General features: G+C 57.3%; 1 protein-coding gene across 20 annotated transcripts in view; it reads right to left on the reverse strand.

Annotated features, from left to right (window-relative positions):
* Positions 1-21,311, reverse strand: part of SH3PXD2A (SH3 and PX domains 2A) — a 245,775-nt gene that overhangs the window by 101,033 nt on the left and 123,431 nt on the right. For all 20 annotated transcript variants that reach the window (XM_089898129.1, XM_089898122.1, XM_089898120.1 and 17 more), the window contains one exon: positions 17,361-17,452. In XM_089898129.1, the coding sequence (XP_089754255.1) occupies positions 17,361-17,452 (92 nt within the window). The remainder of the gene's footprint in view (positions 1-17,360; positions 17,453-21,311) is intronic.

Consider the following 21,311-nt stretch of genomic DNA (forward strand, 5'->3'; position numbering starts at 1 on the left):
ATCCGTGTCTTAACTGAGGGTCTGCTGTAGAACCAGCATTGTGTCTGGGCAGAAGTGGTGGGAAACACAGTTCTGCTCTCACACAGCACACTGTCTAGTTGGAGACACAAGACAAACACCCAGGAGAAGAAAATATACAAGTCACCTTGTGATCAGGTGCCCCAAAGCCTGGTCAAAAGGATATGTTGTAGAGGCATTCCCCAGAGGGGTGGTCAGAGTGGTCTGGGGCGATTGGAGAGGGCTGCCTGGAAGGGGGAGGGCAGCAGACCTGGAAGTGGGGGGGGCAGCAGACCTGGAAGGGGGGGCAGCAGACCTGGAAGGGGGGGCAGCAGACCTGAATGGGGGGCAGCAGACCTGGAAGGGGGGGCAGCAGACCTGGAGGGGGGGGCAGCAGACCTGGAGGCGGGGGGCAGCAGACCTACCCTTGAAAGGTGGATATTTAGAAAGAGCAGAGGCAGGAAGGAGAGTTGGGACGGAAGGGATGATGTGAGTAAAGGTGCAGGGGCAGGAAGGAATGCGGGATGGTGTGTGTGTGTGTGTGTGTGTGTGTGTGTGTGTGAGAGAGACAGACACCGGTGTGTGTGTGTGTGTGTGTGTGTGTGTGTGTGTGTGTGTGTGAGAGAGACAGACACCGGGGTCCTACTGCTGAGTAGATCTCCGGCCTGCTTCTTGGCGGTGGGCCCGACACTCCCCAGCCCTGGCCTAATTTTGAGCTGGGGTTGGAAAGTTGGGAGCTTGGGCCAATGGCTTCCTGCTTCCCACGGAGGCCCAGGAGCCCGTCCAAGGCCCAGCTGTGCTTGTTCCTACTTCAGCCTCTGTGGGAAAGTGTGCTCAGACCATGGCCCCAAGCTTCTCCCAGGCGCCTAGCCCACTTGCACTGCCTGGGAGGGCCTGGGCTCTTGGAGCTTGTGTGATCGCCTGTGACAGCGAGAGAACCGTCTCCCAGATTTTCCCAAACTCTACATCACAAATGCGTAAACACTGAGCACCCAGAAATGCCAGGCCCCTTGACACCTGCTTTATGTTGTTTCTGACGCAGGTGCCTTAGGCCCATTTTACAGATGAGGCTTAGACAGGTGAAGTAACTTGCCTGGTGCCACACAGCTAGCAATGAGAAAGCAAGGCTGCAAACTCAGGGTTATCTGTGCTTATGGCCACCACACGCACCCTCCCGCCCTCTCTTGTGTCTCACAACATTCTAAGGCCTGGGGAGGGGCACCTTGTCCAGAAAGCCCACTGATTTTGACCTCCAGTGGCACTGAGTGTCCCAGTAGTGCCCTACCTGGAGCTGCGCAATAGGATTCTCTGTGATCATCGGTGGAAGTGGCCTCTCTCTGCACTGTCCAGTGTGGTGGCCACCAGCCACCGTGGCTGTCAAGTACTTAAGAGATGACTAGTGTGACCCAAGACCCCCACCAGGGGTTGAACCCAGGCTCCGGCAGTGGGAGCCCGGAATCCTAACCACTAGGCCACCAGGGCACTCCCCAAGAACTAAATTTTTAATCTTAATTAAAATTGTAATGTAAACCGCCACAGTGTACTCGACAGCACGGCCTGGACCAGCGGCCTGGGCCAGGCACCAGCAGGTAGGTCTATTTGGCTCACGTGGGGATGTGTGTGGAGCTGCCTGGGTTAAAATCCCAGCTCTGCCAGACAGATTTAGGGTCTCTCTGTCTTCATTTCCACTCTGCATTTCCACCCATCTAATTGGATTGCTGGAGGATAAAACAAGTTAACACGTAGTAAGTACCTGGTGCACAGCGAGGCTCGGTAAAGGTGAGCCTCTAGCTCACGCCTCCATCCCTCACTGCAGTCATGGGGCTCTGCACAGCCCCAGGAGTTAACCCTGGTGAGGGAGGAGCTTCTGGAGGAGCAGCTCGGGAAGGACGTGGGGAGACTGGCCTGGCTGGCCCCAGTGGGGAGGGCCAAGGCTTGGGATATCGATTAGAGATGAAGAAACCCAGGCTCAGAGGTGTAAAGCCACTTCACCAAGACCATGTGCAGGGGTGGCAGAGCTGAGCGGTTCAAGCCCCATCTAAATGGTTGTATTCCTTTCATGTGCCCCAGGAATCCTCGTGGCTGCCAGGCTTCCCGGGGGCCTTGGCCCCATTGATTCCAGTCGGAAGGAGTGACAGCCAAGCCTGGATCCTCCTCACTGCTGGACCAAGTGGCCAACAGAGTGAAGCTGCTCCATGAAGGGGCAAGTGGCTACTGCACGCCACGCAGCAGGAGGAAATACAGGGCAGAGGGGCTCTCTGACCAGGCCAGTGTACTCAGTGAACTTGGGGTGCCCCCAGGCCAGCCTGGGCCCAGGGCAGCTGGAGGCTTCCCAAGGGTCTGCCAACTGGCTCCCTGAGCAGCACGTGAGAGACAGGGTCTAAGGGGGGTCCTCAAAGACTGAGCCACCCAGCGTAGGGTTCACGAGACCTGGGGTATGGCAGTCCTCTCTGTGCCTCAGTTTCCTTGACCGAAATAATCAGGGCATTAGACCGGGCCCCATGTGACTTTTGCAAAGAGGCTTCCAGCTCCAGGCCCCAGGTAGGCCTGCGTCCTACCTGCTGCAGGAGGGGCAGCCTGGGAGCCCTGGGTAACAGCTTCCTGCCCCAGCCCTCCTCCAAGCAGCCTTCCTGTCAGCACTGGACCTGCTCTCTCTCCTCTGGGTCAGCCTGGCTCCAACTACAGCAAAGTCACTGTTTACCAGGACACCCATTACAGATCCCAGCGGGCCAGCCCCGGGCCACTGCCTTCAGCCTCCGCCATGTAATGACGTCACCAAGAAGTTCCCAGAGGCCCTGGAGCAGGTGTGAGCCCTTGGACCCCAGAGCATGGTGGGAACTGGGGGCGGGGGCATGAAGGGAGTGGGGTAGGCCACCGTACCCTGACTGTGCCCTCCTTTTCCAAAGCTGGGGGGGACTGAGGCATGCTACTATTATTGCTACTGCTATTGTTATTATCACTAATATCATAACTGATAAGAATGTTGTATTTTTTCAAGCATTTACATTATGCTGGGGACCAAACTAAGCCCTTGACACGTATCAGCTCATTTTATCCTCATAACGTTCCTATGTAGTAAGTTCTCTTATTTTCCCCATTTTACAGAAGAGCAATAGAGGATCAGAGAGGGCATGTCACTTGCCCAAAGTAACACAGCATGTGAGCCCAAACTGCCTTAGTTTAGTGCTCAAATCATTTACCATCTTGTGGCTGTAAAGCTCAGACAGATAAGCTAAATTAGGAATAGGTGGGGAAGAGGAAGATAAAACAAAGGCAAAGACTCAGGGCCAAAAATACCCAAAGGACACCGAGTTCTAGACACTTCCTTTTCACAGCATCAGCTCTGGTGTGAGCACAGCTGCGGGGAAGAGGAAGCCTGGCTGTGACACGTGGCAAGTGTCCACAACCACCTGTGCTTAGAGGCACTGTGGCTTCTGGTTCTAACGGCCCCTCGTCCAGAGCGCCGAGGCCGACGCGTCTCCTGGCTGCTTCTCGGAGGCTCTGCAGCGGAAGTGACCCTTCATGGGTCTGCAGCCCGAGGACGGCCTGGCTTTGTCTGGGGCAGGTTTACAGTCTCCAGAGAGGCTGTCTCTCCCAGGGGAGTTTTCATAAATTCTGGGGACAGTGACGCTGGGTTGATGCTGTCCTGGGCTCTGCTTCCCTCTGACTTTCTCTCCTTCCCTTCCTTCAGCTCCTAGCCCAGTGCTGACCCCCAACACCCCCAAACCGGGCCTGCCACAGCACCCTGGCTTTTCCTTCGTAGCTCTCACTATTGCGGCTTTGCTGCTTCCTCCTCTCCACTGTAGGCTCCGTGAGGCCGGAACTGTGATGTCTCCCCAGGCCTCGCGTAGGGCTGGGCACCACTGGTGTTTGCTGAGTGAGTGCACGAAAGCCCTGACTCCTGGCAACCAGGCTCAGGGCTGCCAGGTGGTTCCAAGGGGCTGGCCAGAACGGCGGTATAATCCTGAGCTGTCCCCCAGGCAGCCGTCCCCTCCTTTCCCCCCCAGTAAAGCCCAGTGGAAATGCCACTTCCTCCAGGAAGTCTTCCCTGATCATTATAGATGGGTCACCAAGTGCGGGTGCTAATGTGTGTAAAATATGAGAAGGCTCGAGCAGTCTCGATGGGCAGAGTCCACCCTCATGACTCGGTGCATTCCCTGTCCATTGGTGAGGATGGCCTGGGTCTCCTGTGCTCCATCCTCTGTCTGGGACATCACCCTAGCAAGTGTGTCTCTCTGCTCCCCCAGCTGGACCACAGTGCCTTACTGCCTCCTTTGCCCGTGTGCCCTGTGGGCCCAAGTCTGAGAACAAGGGCACGTGTGTGCTCAGGAGGTGTTGACTATGTGCCGGGCACAGCGAGATGTGCTTCGTATATATTACTGCAATTCTCTTGACCACTCCAAAAAGAAGGTGCTATCATTATCCCCATTTTTCAGATGGGGAAATCGAGGCACAAAATGCTTAAGTTGCTAGCCCAGTGGCAGAGCTCAGATTTAAAGTGGGTGTCAGCTGACTCCTAACCCTGTGCTGAGAACCATCACCACCTTTTCAGGCTCTTGGCCTTCTAGCCTTCTCATGCCCCACCCCCCAAAGCCCCCGCCCCTGTCTTGATGCCCCTGCTTGGAAGCCTCCATCTGTCCAGGCCTCTCCCTCCCTATCTGTCTCTGAACCCTCCCTCAGCATCCAAGTCCAGGTGGAGGCCTGGCTCCCCCAGGCTGCCTTCCCTGCCCACCTCCGGCCCCCAGGGGTCTGGCTGCCTCTCCAAGGCCCCCCTGCCCTCCTGGTCTGATCTCCACCGGGCCTGCTTGACCATCTCATACTCCATGACTGACCCTGGTGCACTGGCCGGGCCCGCCCTCCCAGGAAGAGGACCGCAGGGGACTGGCCCCTCCACGCAGGCCCTCCTCAGGGCTTTAGCCAGAGCGGCCCTCGGGCCTTGAACAGACTCAACCACAGTTGTCTCCATTCTGCTTACAGAAACTCAGCGCTTAGTGACAAAAGGCCTGCAGTCCCGGAGCCCCAGGCGGCGGAGGGGTAGTGCTGGCCCACCTTCCCTGCAGCTGCCAGCTCTTTCCTCTGACCCCTGCAGCACCACCGGGGCTCCTCTGTCCTTGACAAGCACCTATTACGCACCAGGCCCTGCCATCACAGCGCTGAGTAAGACAAGACCCACCCCTGCCCGGAGGAGGACAGCACAGAACCGGATAAAGCCAATTGATAAACTGGGTTAAGAGCTGTGAAGAAAGGAATCAGAGTGCTGAAGTGGAGAAAGAAAGGGAGGGCTCTCAGGAAGAGAGGATTAAGGGAGAGCCTGAGGGGCAGACGGAAAGGCAGAGGCCAGGGCTGAGGCAGGGGCAGGGGCAGGAACAAGGGCCAGGCCTCCCCAGGCGCAGGCCACAGGGAAGCTCCCGGAAGACCTCCTAAGCACAGCGGAAAGCCCTGTGGGTGTCGGCTCAGACAGGCTTTTTGGAAAGCTCCCTCCCCTGCTATTTGGAGGTGGGCAAAGAAAGCACAGGAGGGTGGGGAGGTCCCAGCAGCCCTGCCCTCAGGCGAGGCAGCCCTCTGGCTGGGAGCTCTTCGCAGGCTCCCCACAGGTTCCTTGGGAGATGTGGCCCTGGTCAGCCCCGGTCGCCCCCGGGGTAGCTGGTTGATAACCAGGCACCACTTCCGGCTGCCTTGCCTCCCGCACCTTCCCTCGCTCCCTCACTGGTATCTTCTCTTAGTAAGCCGCCTGAGCTCAATCCTCTCCCCCACATCTGCTTCTGGAGGATTCCGAAACAAGACACCATCTCTCCCTGTCCCTGGCGTGAAGTGCCCCCCACCTGCCCACCAAGATTCTCCTGGCCACAACCCTGCACAGCGAGGGCGCCACCCAGGCATGCCGGGTGGCGGCCAACGTGGGATAACCGTGTCCTCTGGCTCCCGAGGCGCCTGCCTGAGGCCTCGCAGGGCTCTGTGGGCCTCATGGGTGCCCCCTCCTGCTTGGGGTGGGAGCCGGGGCACCCCGGCTATTAGCTTCGAATTCGTCGGCTTGGCAGGCGCAGGCTTCTCTAATCAGGAGCCTGCCTCTGTAATTGAATCGGACATGACCACAGCCCAGCTCCCACTTCCCCAGCCATTCAGAGCAGCCAGCAGCCGGCCCTTCCCCCCGGTCCCTCAGCCAGGCCCCCATTCAAGTCTCCATAAGGGCCTCCAGGTGCCCTTCTCCGCACCAGCACTCGGGATGCTCTGGAAATCAGCTGGGAGAGTTTCCGTGTGCTGGGAAGAGCACTGGGCTCTGAGTCAAAAAACCTGGTGCAAATCCAGTTTCTCTGGGTGACCTCAGGCAAATCACCTTCCTCCTCTGGGCTGCAGAACCTGACAATGCAATGTGGCGGATGGGCTGGAGGGTGTCTGGGGAATGCTGGGCTCGGCAGGCTGGGACCGCGTGCATGCAGCCAGGATGGGAGAGGCTGTTTGATGGCTCCAGAAACTGCAAACCCCTGTAGCTGCGAGCTGAGCCGTGAGTGTTCTGTGGGCCTTGGGTAGCCAGGCCTCTGGCTTCTTCTCCAGCACGTTAGCCCCTCAACAATAGCGCTAGTGATAATAGGTCCCATTTATTCTGAGCTCGTGCCATGCAGCGTCTAAACACTTGCGAGCTTTATTGAGGAGCAGGACAGGTAAGACCCAGGCTCTCCCTCTGGACTGCCTGGGTTCTAGCCATCTCTGCCACATAGCAGCTTTGCCAGTCATGTGACCCCTCTGTTTCTTAGTGGCACAATCTGTAAATTGGGGAAAATAACTGTACCCACCTCACGGATGGATGCAAAAATTAAATGAGCTAAAACACGTTCATTGTTTTCTGCTAAACCTCTGGGCTGCCTGGAACGGGCCCTGGTAGAAAGTTGGGCATCTTGTGGCTTGGCCCCTAGATCTGTTGCCTGCGCCCACTGGCCTTCCGAGTGGCAGAGCCCACTGTGTATGTACTTCCTGGGGGTGGGGATGGAGTTTAAGGTGGGCACCCAGTGGGCCACTAGAATCAAGAGGCAGGGAAGGTGCCCACTGAAATGGGTACCCTTGCCCCTCTGCCCTGGGCCCCCACTCAGCGGCCAGTCCACCTCAGAGCTGCATCAAGAAGGCCGGGCGGGCCTCACCCCTGGGCTATTGGGCAGTTCGTGCAAGGCCAAAGCAGCTGCAACTACGGGAAGGTCTAGAAATCAGAGCAGGACACGGGTGGGGGAAGAACTCAGTCCCCAGGAGCACGGATTTCCTCTTCCCAGACAGGAGAAGAGGGAAGGGATGCTAGCGGGGCTCCTAAACCCTGGAGCCTGGGAAGGATTAAAGACCGCCCTCTGGGATCTTCTCAAGGTGATGGAAATTTTCTAAAATTGGATTGCGGATGGTTTCGCAACTCTGTAAATTTACTAATAATCGCTGGATTAACTGTATACTTAAAATGAGGGAATTCCTTATGTAAATTATACCCCCATCAGGCTGTTTGGAAAACAAAATCTCCCTCCTGTCCTAAGCACTGGGGCAGGCCTCGCCCAAATAGCCTCCGGTAGCCTCAGGCTGTGTGTCCTGGGTTGGGGGGCGGGGGTTCACATTGATTTCGGATTGCCCATGTGACAAGTGGGCCACGTGTTAGAGAGGCTCGGTCTGGGGGTGGAGTCACAGCTGTGCCCAAGGCCAAAGTCAGGTCTCAGTTTGGTAGGGGGGAAGGGAGACCAGCTTTCTTGGGTGCTCTCTGAACCAGCCTCACTGTGTCCGTCCTGAAAGGCGAGCTGGGCAGCCCCCTTCTCAGAGGTCTGATCCCACAGCAGGAGGCCCTCAGTGAACACGGGCTGGACTGGCCCTGGTGCTCCTGAGGCTTGGTGAAAAGCCTGGAGTCCCCTTAAAGAGTCCCCAGATGTGGAAAGTGCCCTCAACTGCACCTCCAGCTGCTTCCTACTGTGTGACCAGGGCAACCATGGGGTGCTGATTCTTTTCAGCCCTATGGTCAGATGAAAGGTCCCACCTTGCGAACTGAAGCAAGTTCCCCTGGCCGTGGCCCCTGTGCTGCTCTTCATTACACACCCCTGTGTCGTCAGGGGGGTGCACACCTGGAGCTGGGAAGGGTTTGGATCCAGCCTCTGGCACTTACTAGCTGAGAGGTAACTCAACCAATCTGAGCCTGAGATTTCTCATCTGCAGAAAGGAGGCATGAACCTCACAGGATTATATGGATGGTTAAACAAGATAGATCATGCTCAAGTGTCCAGCACAGTTTCAGCCTGGTCTGCAACCGCCTGCCAGAATGCCGGCTGGTGTAATATCCAATGTTGCCACAAGGGGGAGCCAAACACACACGGATCCCATGAACTAAGGCGCCTGAACTGACTGGTGCCTACCCTCCAATCTACATTAAGGCCCAATTTACCAGGGCCTGTGAAGGTGGGGAAGGGTCACGTGATCTCCAGAACGCTTGCGTCTTTCACATCCGACTTGCTGTGAATGTCCTCCCTGCTCACAGCCCTCGGCCCCCACTCCTGACCCTGGCTGTTACATGCTTGGACCAAAGACCCCCAAATTCTGTCCCCTCACCTGATGCCAAAGTGTGGAAGGGGTTAACGACTGTCCCAAATCACCAGCTGGACACGGGATGCCCCAGGCCCATCTCCTCTGGCCCAGCTCAAGCCAACCCTCTTGCTCTCCAGGCAGACAGACTTTCTTTCAATTCCTTGAAACTGCCCCAGTCCTGGCTCCTGTGCTCCACCGCTTCCCACAGCAGCGGGCCAGGCCCTGTCTGTGCCATTTCCCCCTCAGACCACGAGCTCCCCAGGAGGCAGGGCTGAGCCTCGCCCCCTTCTGTGGCCCTGTGCCTCACACCAGGAAGATGATGAAAAATGCTTGCGTGGACCAATGCTTCCCGCCCGATGCCACCAGAGGAAGACCGGTCTACAGGGCTGAAGACCTGGGTCTGAGGTTGAGCTCTGCCACGGACTCCCTGTGGAGGGGCAGCTAGCCAGGGGACTGGTTACAACGCAGCGGCAGTAATTACAAGGCAGCGGAACGAAGACTCCCCTCAAACAGGACCTAGTAGCGGAGCAGGCCTCTGGGGCTGTGTCGGGGGCGCACTCCCCCAGCTGGAGCCTCCAAAGGATGCCACTGCCCTGGGAGCAAGGGAGTGGGCATGTGGGGCCTCGGGCACCTGCACACCAGGACCATCCTCCCGGGGCTGAAGTTTCAGGGAGACACAGAAAGCACAAGCCTGAGAAAATAACTGGGACCCCCCCCTCCCCGTCAAAGTACCAGGATACCCTTCCCCACCCTGCCGCCTCCTTTCCATCCCGGCTTTGAGAGCTGAAAGTCCTGTGCCAGGACTGAACACAGAGGAACCCTCCCAACCTGGATGTGGCCTGCACACGCCCTTGCTCTGGGCCTCCCGCCGGCTTGCCCACCCAGCACAACAGCTGGGCCCGCGGAAGTCCTCGTTCCCTGGAGCTGACGCCCCTTTCAGGTGGGCTGGACACAGCTTCCTGTGGCCCCCTTCCTCTCACCTGCCCACCCAGGTTAAAGGGGGCCGTGGCGGGGGGTTGGGCAAGGGCTTCTGTGCTGTTCCAGTCCCCAGCCTCCTGTGGATCCAGAGTCCCTGGGTCCAGCTGGCTCTCTCACCCATCAGCATAGAGAGGCTATTGGCGCCACTGCCAGTGGCAGAGGGGCTGGAAGGACAGTACGCCCCATGTCCCTGCTCAGACGGGTGGCGGTGGGGCCTGCCGGGTGCGGACAGCCGTCCCACTGACGAGGGTCGGACCAAGACTCAGCAAAGCAGGAAGCGGGTGGGTGGGCTGCCCACTCCAATTCCCAAGCCACCTGTCCCTTGGGGAGTGCCAGGAACAGGGATGCCTCAGAGGTCCTGAGAGCCAGTCACCCCCCAGTCGGCACCAACCCTGGCGAGCCATCCCGGAGTGGAGAGGGGCTCAGGAAAGGTCAGCCCAGCTCGTCTTCAGCTTGGCCCGATTCCATTCCCCTAGTCTTTTCTGAGTGGCCACTGTACACCCAGGAGGGGTGAAGAGGAAAGGGGGAGAAGAAGAGAAAGTTCCCGATTACTGAGCATCTGTGCTGGCCAGGCACCCTCGAGGCATTTACAGGCATCAGTGTCCTTGAACCTCACAACTACCCTGCCAAGAGGCTACTGTTGGCCTCTTTTACAGAGATTTCAGTGGTGAAGTGACTCATTCAAGGCCACAAGCAGAGCCGGGTGTTCTGACTGTTGTCTCTGGAGTGAGTTTAATTCAATTCAAAATTTCCACCTAGTAGTGGTAGCCTTGAGCCCTGAGTTTGTCAGCCTACCCAGTCCCTGGCACATAGTAGATGCTCCATGAACACCTGCTGGGTGAAGGCCGAAGCAGAGATGCTCTCCAGGACTCTTCCCAGGACCTTCTATTTGCTGCCCAGAGAAGCAGAAGGGAGGGAAGAAGAGAGTAACCTGCCTCAGCGCCTACTAAGTGCTCCACACACAGCCTCTACTTCATTCTCCTCGGCGCCGGGCAGGTAGGTGTGACTTACGGAGAAGGTCACGCTGCTGTCAGCGGAAGCCTGGATGCTGAGATCCAGAGTCAGGCTCCCGAGCAGGCCTGACCTGGAGTTTGGCCAGGATCGAGGCTGTGGGAGCTCCTGGAGGAGGCTCCCCAAATTCTCGGGGCTATCCTGGCTGCACGGCCGTGCCCACGCCCCGTCTTCCTGCTGGGTCCCGCGGCAGGGCTGGCAACGTCCCCTCTGTCCTCCTGGACTCTGCTTTCCCCCAGGGAGGGCAGCCCCAGCCTCCACTCCCTTCAGAAGCATCAGTGGGGAGGGAGGCTGGGAGATCTTGTAAAGAGCACCTGTTCTGGGGGCTCTGCCCTCATGCCACCCCAGCCCCAGAACAGCTGCCTGTCCTCTGCCCGAGGCCTCCGTCTCTGGAAGCCTCGCTCAGCGCCCCCCGCATCAGCCGCTGGGCCACCTTCACGAGGCCCAGGCCCAGATCCAAACCTGGCTCTCCGCCTGGATCAGGTAGGACAGCCTCCCTCTCTCGCTGGCCTGCCCAGGCATGGACACGGCGGTGGCAGGGGTGTGGACCCCGGGCCAGATGGAAGCTGGCCATTGGGACAGGCTGGGGCAGGGATGGATGGTCCCTCTGAACATTGGGCCATTGTTTTAGGCCACAACAGAGGGTGGCTCTGTGGCCCTGGGGCTGAGGAACAAAAACCTGTTTAGCAAGGCCCTGTTCCTCCCGTGCAATTTTGAGAACTTAACCAGGATCTGGCTGGCTTCAGCGGGAAGAAATGGGCCAAGGGGACAGGACCAGGCCTCGAGCCGAGAGGGGCGGCAGGGAGTGGAGACCCTCTGCGCTGCAGGTGTGTGTGGGCCCCGCTGGCCACGAGCTCCCAGGCTGCTGAGCCAGCGGCAGGTCCACGAGTGGGAGGTGACGGAGGGGGCACCCCCGCCAGCCCTGGCCTCTGTTTTTCCCCTAAGCGACATGGGGGCCAAATGCGTGTGTGCCCACCTGCCCACGGGCTCGGGCCGAGCGCAGAGGGCCACCAATGTCAGGCGGCGAAAGGAGGCTGCAGTGCCCACAAGTGGCAGAGCTGTTGCAGCGTGGGGGGTCTCTTGCCGCAGTTCCCCCCGCCCAGGACTGCCACGATGACGACAGCGAGCCTTGCCTTGGGCAGTGCTGACTGCGTGCCGGGTCTGTTCTGTGTTGTCCACGCACCATCCTCCCAACAGCCCTTGGCGGCAGGCGCTTTCGTTATTCACACTCTACAGATACGGAAGCCGAGGCACAGAGGGGCCAGGGAGCCCAGACCACCTAACTCCAGAGGGGTCGAGGGTGCTGTTCACTCTGAAACCATGACAGCGGGCAGTGCAAGTTTTAATCTTGTTAAACAGCCCCAACCTGGGTTCACTCAATGCTTATCAGGTGCCAGGCCCTGGGGGGCCAGAGATGCGGGCCCCCATGGTGGGGAGAGACCATAAACAGTGTGGTTGGTGCCATGGCCAGGGCTACGGGCTCTGGAGAGGCTTGCTGGAAAGCCTGAGGGCTGAGTAGGACTCGGGCCGGGGTGGGTGGGCAGAGGGGACAGGAGCGCTCCAGGTGGAGGAAACGGCTGGGCCTGGGCGTGGAGGCTGGCGACAGCCGGCTGCAGCCCTGTGCAGGTACCTAAGGATGAGGGTGGCATCCGTGGATCAGGAGGCTGGAGAGATGAGAAGGCCGGTCTCTGGCCCTCGGGCCTCATGGGGCTGCACCTCCCCTAACCCTTCTCTGAGGAACGTGCATCGTGCGGGGGCGGTGCTGAGGACAGGGCTCCTGGAGGGCCCTTTGAGAACCTTTAGGTTCACTGTTTCAATGATGCAAATTTAAACTGGAACTAAAAGAGGCATTTGCTGGGTCACGTGGTTAACTGGCGTCCTGCCCGGCAGCCTGAGCTCCCATTTCCATCACTCTCATCACAGGAAAATCAGAGCTGAGGGACCGGCTGCTCGGGGGCTCCTTGTGGAAGCCAGGCCAGGGGGCGCCTGCCCCCCTGGTCCAGTGGTCCAGGATGTGGGTCTCAAGCGCTCAAACACAGGTAAGCCAGGGAGAGCTGGGCCAGCAGGTGTGGCCCCAGGACCGGGTGGGTCATGTGCATAGCCCAGGGGGTCACCTTGGGTGCTGCAGGGGTGCTGGGTGTGGCCTGCACGAGGCCAGGCCCAACTGCTTGTCAGAGTTGACGCTCAGGACCGCCCGGGACTCGTCCTGCGCTGAATCCCATTGAGTTCCAGGGATGTGTCCTTATCCCCCTCCTTCCGGATCTGGTGATCAGGGCTCTCTCCACCCCAAGCCAGCCTCACGGCTGCCCCAGAATCCACACAGGAGAGGCTAGGATGCGTCATCCCCAGCTTCTCTTGGCCGCCCCTTGCCAGCTGGGTGACCTCCAGGGAGCCACTTCATCTCTCCGAATGGTCACATCACAGCCTACCGCCTGTGGGGGACTAACAGAAAGCCTGAATGACATTACTCATCCATCCGGCAAATCTCCTGAGTGCCTGCTCTGGGCACTGGGATTACGGTGTGATCAGAACACGTAGAGGTTCCTGCTCTCCCAGACTGACAATAACATTAGGGAGGGAACAGGTCACATGGGAGGTGGTGATAAGTTCCGTGAAGGAAGATGAAGCCAGGACGGGGAGGGCCAGGCTGGGGCTCTCCTGGGGAGGGGGTGAAGTGTTCCAGGCGGAGGGAAGAGCCAGTGAGAAGCCCTCAAGGCAGAACGTGGCTGGAAGGTGTGAGAAGTGGCTGGAGCAGAGCCAGGAGGGAGAGGCAGGAGGTGCCACCAGGGGCGACGGGAGGGGCAGGCGGAAGGGCCTCGACTCTGAGCCACAAGGGAGGCACGGAGGATTTTGAGCAGAGGAGGGACATGATCTGACCTGTATTTTTAAAAGATTATTCCTTCCCCTGTGTTGAAAAGGGACCGTAGCGGGCGAGGGCAGAGGCAGGGAGACCAGTCAGGCCAGAATCCAGGGGTGAGACGAGGCTCGGCCCCCTGGGGTAGTAGCAGGGAGGTGGCGAGCTGTGGGCAGGGTCTGGGTATATGCCGAAGGTGGCGCACACAGGATGTGCTGACGAGCTGCATGGAGGGGTGTGAAGGAAAGAGGTGAATCTAGAATAATGCCAGCGTTTGGGGCCTGAGCCAGGGGCCCCAGGAGAGCTCAGCGCTGCTCCCACACAGCAGAAGTACCCGTCGGCCAGTAGTTCAAGGAGGGGAGGGCAGGGCCCTCGAGCAACCTTCCTGGGGCGGCCATCTGAGGAGGCGAAACCACCAAGGCTGCAGTGCCAGGCTCACCAAATGTCTCTGTAAAGAACATCCTTTCTGTGCAGGGACAGTGGTCTAGCGCAGCCACTAGCAGCCCGGAGGTGGGCCCCACCCTCCACCCACGGAAGCCAGCGAGCGGCCTGGGATCAAAGCCGAGGGGCCGGGCCTGTTGCAGGCCTTGTCTTCCCTGCAAGATGGAAAGGGCCACGGTCCCCCCACCCCAGCCCCCGTGAGCGCTCAGAGGTCCCACAGCAGCACACTTGAAAGAGGCCAGGGTTATCTACAAAATTCCAGTTAAATCCACAGGCTTTGATAATTTGATAAGCCACTCCACAGTCGCCCCAGAGTCAAAATAACGCTGTTCCTCCATCCTGTGTTTATGTTTCAGGATGGAGGGGGGAGGTGTACGGTGGCCTGGGACAGAGCCCTGAGAGGGAGGGGCTGCAGGCACTTGGCTGACAGAGGGTCAGCCCGTCAGCCCAGGTCACCCATGGGTCTGGGCTCTATGGCGAGGACACTCTGCATAGGACACAGGTCTCTCTTGGCAGGTTCTGGAGGCTGAGAGGGGCCAGGGCGGAGAAGCCCTTTGGAACTGTGTGGCCACAGCCGACCCCACGCCCTGAGCCTCAGGCCCGTCTCATGCTGGAGGGGTTCCTATTCTCAGGCCATCTCTTGCCAGATGAGATGTGAACTGGCCCAGGTGTGCGGTACCACCTCAAGAAAGAGGCAGATAACCCCCGCGGCCATGGTGACTCAGAGGCTAAATGCTTTATGACTCCTCCCTGCAAAAGCCAGGCTGTGATCTGCAGGGTTGGAGCACGCACAGGGCCACATTCCATTCCATTCCACAACCTCCCACGAACAAAACTGCTGTGCGCTTCCAAGGGGCCCATAGCACCAGCCGGGTTATCTCAGTGCACATGTCGTCTCCGTAAGCCCTCTGGGCCGCTCCAGGAGTCCTGCATTCTCTCTTTTCAGGCATGGGGACCCAGAAAGGCAGAGAGGCTGGGCAAATGATCAGAGATCACAGAGCCTTGAGTGGTGGGCCTGGACCCCAGAGCCTGCCCCGCAAAGCCATGCCTGCTGCCTCACCAACACACAACTGTCTTCCCGAGCCTGGTTTCCACCTTCCTCAAGGGCCTTCCAGGGACGGGCAAGAGGCTAACCTACGGCTACTGGTGCTCAGGTCAACAGGTGAAACAGGACCAGCTTATTTAGCTGCCTGGCAGGGAGTGGGTTCAGAGGCACGAACCAAAGGCAGGGTCAGTTGATTTTGTGGTGATGCACCTGCTATTTCACCCACCAGCAGCAATTCTTCTCCCCTCCTCTGGGCACATGATCACGTGTGACTCCAATGACAACCCACCTGGGGAGGGGCATCTCCTCTCTCCCCGTGGAAGAAAGGAGAACAAGAGGCTCTGAGAGGCCATCATAGCTGGGGAGTGGCAGGGCCAGGTGGACCCGGTACACTGCTGCCGGTCTCAAGAGCCTTCCTCTGCCTTGGGAGAGTGAGGAAGGCAGGGACGGGAACACAGAGGAGGGGGGACAGAGCGGATGCACTGAGAGGTGTCAGGACCACAGTCCTGGTCCCCTGATTCCTCCCCAAACCAGGGAGGGTGGGCAGGAGATGTGGAAAGAGTACCGGCCTCTGGAACCAGAAAAATCTGGGTTCAAGTCCTGGCTCCAGCTGTGAACCTGTTTCCTCATCTGTAACATGGGGACAAGAACATGTAACTCCCGGTGCAAACCTCTCCCACAAGCCTGACGCATAGTAGGTACAGAGAGAGCGATGTTTTTCCCGCTGGTGAGAACACACATTTGTATCTCATTTTGTTGTTTACAAACCTCTTGCCCAGCCCACGTGTCATCTAAGTTTCCAAGACAATCCTTGGAGGTAGCAAGATCACGGATTAATCACTCTTCCCTTTTTTACAGATGAGAAAGAGAAGGGGAAGGTACCTGAGTGTAGCCAGTCGTGTGCCCAGTAAGCAGCAGAGTCGGGGTGTGAGCTCAACACCACACCTCCCACTCCCTGTGGCTTTCAATTGCTCCACACTGTGAACCACACTGTGATGAGTTTCTGATGGTTCACAGCATTTGCTTTTTTCTTAATCCTTTGGTAGCCAGTAAAGGAGATGGCTTTGGTTGGGCCAGGTGAGCCTCTGAGCTGAGTAATGCTTTCCTCCCCCAGAGGGCCTAGGCCACTTTAGGCTCTTAGTCTTACAGCATGGGTGAAAAGAGAAGGGCTCCTTTAGGCAGGACGGACACGTATGGGTGTGCAGACTGTGTACTCTACTACCTCTATGGGCGCCGTTCACAGAGAGTGCGCCGTTCACAACGGCGCCCCTGGAGCTGTGCAACAACCCTTGTCTGTAGGCTTTCTGCTCCCCATCACCAGATGGCCTCCTGCCTCTCCCCACCTGCCCCAGACAATTCCTCTGCACTATTCTTTCCCTTCCTCCTGTAGCACCCGCCCCATCTGCCTCTCTCTTGTCCAGTCTGGCACTTGAAGATTTCAGGGGAACAGATGTATGGAGTGAGGTAATCAATGTGCATCCCCTTCAGTCCTCTCCCCCAACCCTCTCCCCTACTCGACCCTCTTCCCTGGCTGCCTTCTTCTGCTCACCAGCCCCTGGATTCTTCTCTCCATTGAGAAGCTACTCTGGGGAGTGTGGGTGAGGATAGTGTTCTGAGCAAGAGAAGGTAGCCATGAGGATGGAGTTTGGGCATGTGTGTGGGAGACCAGCAAGACCGGGTAGGTCGTCTTGACCACCAGGCCCAGAGTACCCTGCTTCCAGAGAGGAAAAAAGACATGCTTGGCGCCCCATTTCTCCCCAACATGGAAAGTCAGCCAGCCCTGGGTTCAAGTCTCATGGGTTCAAGATTTGGGTTCATTCAAGTCACATGCCTGTCACATACCCAACCAGCTGCATGACTTCGGGAAAATTCACCTAACTTCACGCCCCTCAGTTTTCTCCTCTGTAAACCGGGCTACATTAGTCTATTGGACTGGGTTGGCCAAAAAGTTCATTCAGGTTTTTCTGTAAGATGTTATGGAAAAATCCAAACGAACTTTTTTGGCCAGCCCAGTAAAATGCTACAGGTAAAAGCCATGTAGTGAGCGCTCTGTGCACACTCAGTTGTTTTCGGTGATGATTGTAAGATCTGCTGCAGCAGCCCAGGACCACTCGAGTATTCAGCAGGTGAGGCTCACCTGGGCAGCACGTGCCCTCCTGGTTCTGCGTTTCAGCTGGGAGCTTGGTAGTGTCAACGATTAAGAGCAATGACCGCTAACCCTGGGCATCTGAACCGCATGACCATTATATTTTCTGTTATCTCATCTGCTCCTGACCATAACCTGTGAACTATAAAGAGTTTGCAGGAAAACCTGCTCCCCAGATGCAAAGATACCCTCCCTTGCCAGCTCTGGGGTCAAGAGAAATAAGGAACAAGCCTTGGCAACAGGAGTCGGGGAAGGTGGTCCCGCCTTCCTTTGGTCCATCTTTGCTTAGCCTCGTTGGCCTTGCCAGCTCTCCCCCCAAGCACACGGGAGAGGCTTGAGCTACCACTTACTCTTTCGGGGGGTTGACATCCTCCGGTCGGGCCTCAAAGAACCGAAAGACTTCATCACACTGTGAAATATGGGGTGGCAGCCGGACAAGTGCCTGTGGAAAGACAGGAAGAAAGGGCATTAGGCCTGATGAATGTGGGAACAGGAAAACCAAAAGCAGGGCCAGCTTGGGCCCACAGTGATGGGGGAGGCGCGAGGACTGGGCCGAGGAAGACACAGTCAATCAGCTACCCACCCATCCAACCAGACAACTAATCAAGGAATTAACTAATCAGCTAACTAATGAAACTACTCTCCATCTGTCCATCCACCCACCCCTCCCATCAACTAACCAACCACCCAATTAATGAACTAACCAACCAGTCAACTGATAAAATAACTTATCGGTCAACCAATCAACTTTTCAACCATCCAGCCAACAATTCAACCAACCAACTATCTAACTAGCCAGTTAACCAACTAAACAACCAGCCAAACAAGTGAAAAAAAAAGGGGAGGCCATTAAACCCTAGGTCTCAGGGCCCTCAAGAACGAATTATTCTGCATGAACCCTGAAAGAATTCTCTCTTGCCCACAGAGTAAGTCCAAGATCCCTAGCCTGACAATCCAAGGTCTTTTCCTCCTGGCCTCATCTCCCACTAGCCACACTCCAGCTGCACCAGATATCCACAGTCCCTAAATACCCACTGCACGGTTATTTAATGACAAGCTGATAATTCTATCAAGGACAGCAGGGTGCTATGGTAGAGTCTGATAGGACCTGGGAAGATTGGGAAAGGAGGTGGTTTTAGGAAAGGCTCTTTGAAGCTGAGTCCTGAGGGTGGGTAAGAATTAACTGGTCAAGGTGAGGGCAGGGGCCGGACCAAGCATGGTGGTCCTAGGAGCTGAATGAGGTTGGTGTGGCCTGGTCTAGCAGGGCCTTGCTTAGGCCAAGCTGAGCTGAGCCTGGAGGAGCAGAATAAGCGGAAGGGTGTGGAAAGGCTTCTTAGAAGAGTGGGCAGGAGCTCGGCCAGAGGGGTGTGCAGGATTCAGACAGGCGGGAGGAGGTGAGCGTCCTGAGGGGGATAACTGTGCAGTCACGGGTGAGGGCCAGCTGTGAGCTTGCATCCAGGAGGGGTGAGATTGCGCCGCTGGAAAGGGAGGGATGAGGGTCAGAGGTGATCAGTTTCCCGCTGTGCACCAGCACGGACTCCACACCTTGCAGCCTGGGCACCTGGACCGCTGTCTCGGCTCAGTGCAGCGTGCAGCGGTGGGAAGAGGGTTGATCCTTTAGTGCAGACAGGCAGGGGAGGTCACCGTCAAAGCAGGGCTGGGGAACGGGGCCAAGGGAACGCTGGGCTAGAGCCAGAAGAAGGAAGAGGCAAACCCTGGGCTACGGAAGTGTGAGGAGGAACTGCTGATAAGGGGGCTCCGGGGCGGTGGTCAGATGGGAGCCCGTCTCGAGCCTGTGCCTCTCCACGCCCCCTGCACCAGGGCTGCTTCAGGTGCAGTGACCCGGCCTGGCAGCTCCCCTGTGCCAACCACGCTGGGCCTCCATGAGTGTGGCCACCGGGAGCCTCACGATGGTCCTTGTGAGGGCAGATCTCATTCCCGTGTTACTGAGGAGACAGAGGGGTCAGGGAGGCCACGTGGCCTGCACACAGGTGGGAAAGACGCTGCTAGAAGGTAAGCTCCATGTGGGCAGAGACTTTAGTCTGTTCTGTTGACTGCTATGCCCCCAGATCCTAGAAGAGTGTCTGGCACTCAGTAAGTATTTGTTAAAAATGAATGAATGACTAAGAGTTTGGTGTGCAGAACCACTGTCCGGTAGTGGTGGGACATGATAATGGGGCAAAAAAAGCACATGTGGGTTGCACTGACAGAAGTACAGTGTTGAGGAAGGGGGCAGTGATCACTTGCTTCTCTGAGTTGCTCAGGTAACAAGTTAAGTGTGGCATTGAGCACGACGGCCCCTCCCGAAGCCAAACCCACACCTGGGCAAGATGGGACAAGACCTGACCTTAGCAGGTAAGACACACTGTGTAACTCCCTGCTGTTCCTTCCAGAGCCTGTGGCTTTCCAAGGGTCTCCAACAGATCCCACCCCATGACCAGGAGAGAGATTAAAAAAAAGAAAGGAAATTAACATTCAATGAGCAAACACTACGTGTCAGGCACTATGTTCGGCTCCCGGACTCTCCAACCATCCAACAAGCATGGAGCTTTCAGTGTGTGCCCTGGTGGTACAGGCATGAGCCAGACACAGCCCCTGCCCTCACAAGTGCACATCTGATGATGTGCCGTCCAATTTTGTCCTGGACGTACCCATCATTGCTCCCATTTATGGTGGGGACGCTGAGGCTCCTGGGGGGTGAAGCCACTACTGAAGTGGCAGAGTGAAGCCCTGTGCTCGACGCCGGCTGGGTGGAACTTACCCCCAGAGTGTTCAAGTTTTCATTTAACGCACATGGTATGTGCTGTTTTCTCCCCCAGGAGAGAAGGGCAGAAGGAAAGAAAAAGTGAGGAAGAAGAGAGAAAGAGAGAGACAGAGACAAAGAGATGGAGGGAGAGAAAGACAGAGAGAGACAGAGTCACAGATGGAGGGAGAGAGAGGCAGAGACAAAGAGAGATGGAAAGAGAGAGAGAGACAGATGGAGTGAGAGAGACAGAGACAGAGAGATAGAAGTAGAGAGAGATAGAGACAAAGAGAGAAACAAGCAGATATACAGAGAGATGGAGAGGGACAGAGAGACTGAGAGGGAGAGGGAGAGACAAACAGAGAGAGACAGAGAGAAGCGGAGCCCAGGCATGTGCAGACAGCAAGGGCTGCTGGCAGGAAGCAGGAGGGTGCCAGGAGGGAGCACTAATGGGCCGGGATGGGCAGGAGGCAGGAGGGAAGTGTTACCAGGGGCCCAAGCTGTGTGCAGAGTCGCTGCCAGGGTGACCTCCCTGACCAGCAGGAGGCGGGGGTCGGGGAGCGGGGGAGTGGGGCAGGCGCCCTCCCACTTAGGCGCAGAGCTGCTGGCCAGCCCCCCCGCCCGCAGCAGTGGTGAACACAGGGGCTCTTCATGCCGACAGAGACCGGCATTCCAGGGGCAGAGGACGCGTGGGCTGGAAGGGCCTCAGACAAAGAGGTCTTTTGGGCGAACCGCTGCGGCATCTTTATTTAACAGGGAGCCCCGAGGGGAGCCGCGTTGAGGGCTCGTCCTGATTTCAGGCTGACAAGAGGCTCTTGGCTCAGAGCAGCTTCCATCAGAGCTGCCGCCAAATCCAGCTCTGGCCAAAATCATTTGGCAGGAGAGCCGGGTGCTGAGCAGTCAGTCCCCACGGCCTGGGCTGGCAATGGCAGCCAGAGCCGGGGAACCCCCAAACCTAGCTATTCTTGGAGGAGCAGGTAGTGACCAATACATGGGCATCTTCAGGGCCACCACCGCCGGCTCAGGCCTAAAACTCTGCCATTGGACATTCAGGATGTATGCCATGGGGTGGTTAAGTCAGGGCTAGGCAGACGGGAGTTTGAGTCCTAGGTCTACCGTTAACAGGCTGTGTGATGCTGAATGCCTTGCTTGCCCTCTCTGAGCTCAGTACAATAGATCTCATATGGCGCCTATCTTTTAGGAGATTCAATGAGATCATGAATATGAGGAGCCTAGCACAGTGCCTGGCACTGAGTAAACAGTAAAATTTAGTTACACTATTGTCTTCATTATCATTATCCTTTGGGTGAAAGCAGTGAGGTATACTAGAAAGAATGGGAGTCAGGAGACTTCAGTTCTACAGTAGGTCCAATTCTGCCGTTATATACTTGCTCCATGACCTTGGGCAGCCACTTCACCTCTCTGGTTGTTGTTTCTTCTAGGATAAAATAGACTAGCTTCAGAATCTCAAACCGTATCTCATAGAACACCTGTTTGATGAGATAAAATCAGTTCTGTGGGCACATGTGAAATGGTGCCTTGTAGATCCCCATCTTGG

This window comes from Delphinapterus leucas, chromosome 16 (assembly GCF_059928025.1).
Source record: "Delphinapterus leucas isolate spDelLeu-1000000601 "Yukka" chromosome 16, BTC_Dleu_Yukka2, whole genome shotgun sequence".
Taxonomy (NCBI): Eukaryota; Metazoa; Chordata; class Mammalia; order Artiodactyla; family Monodontidae; genus Delphinapterus; species Delphinapterus leucas.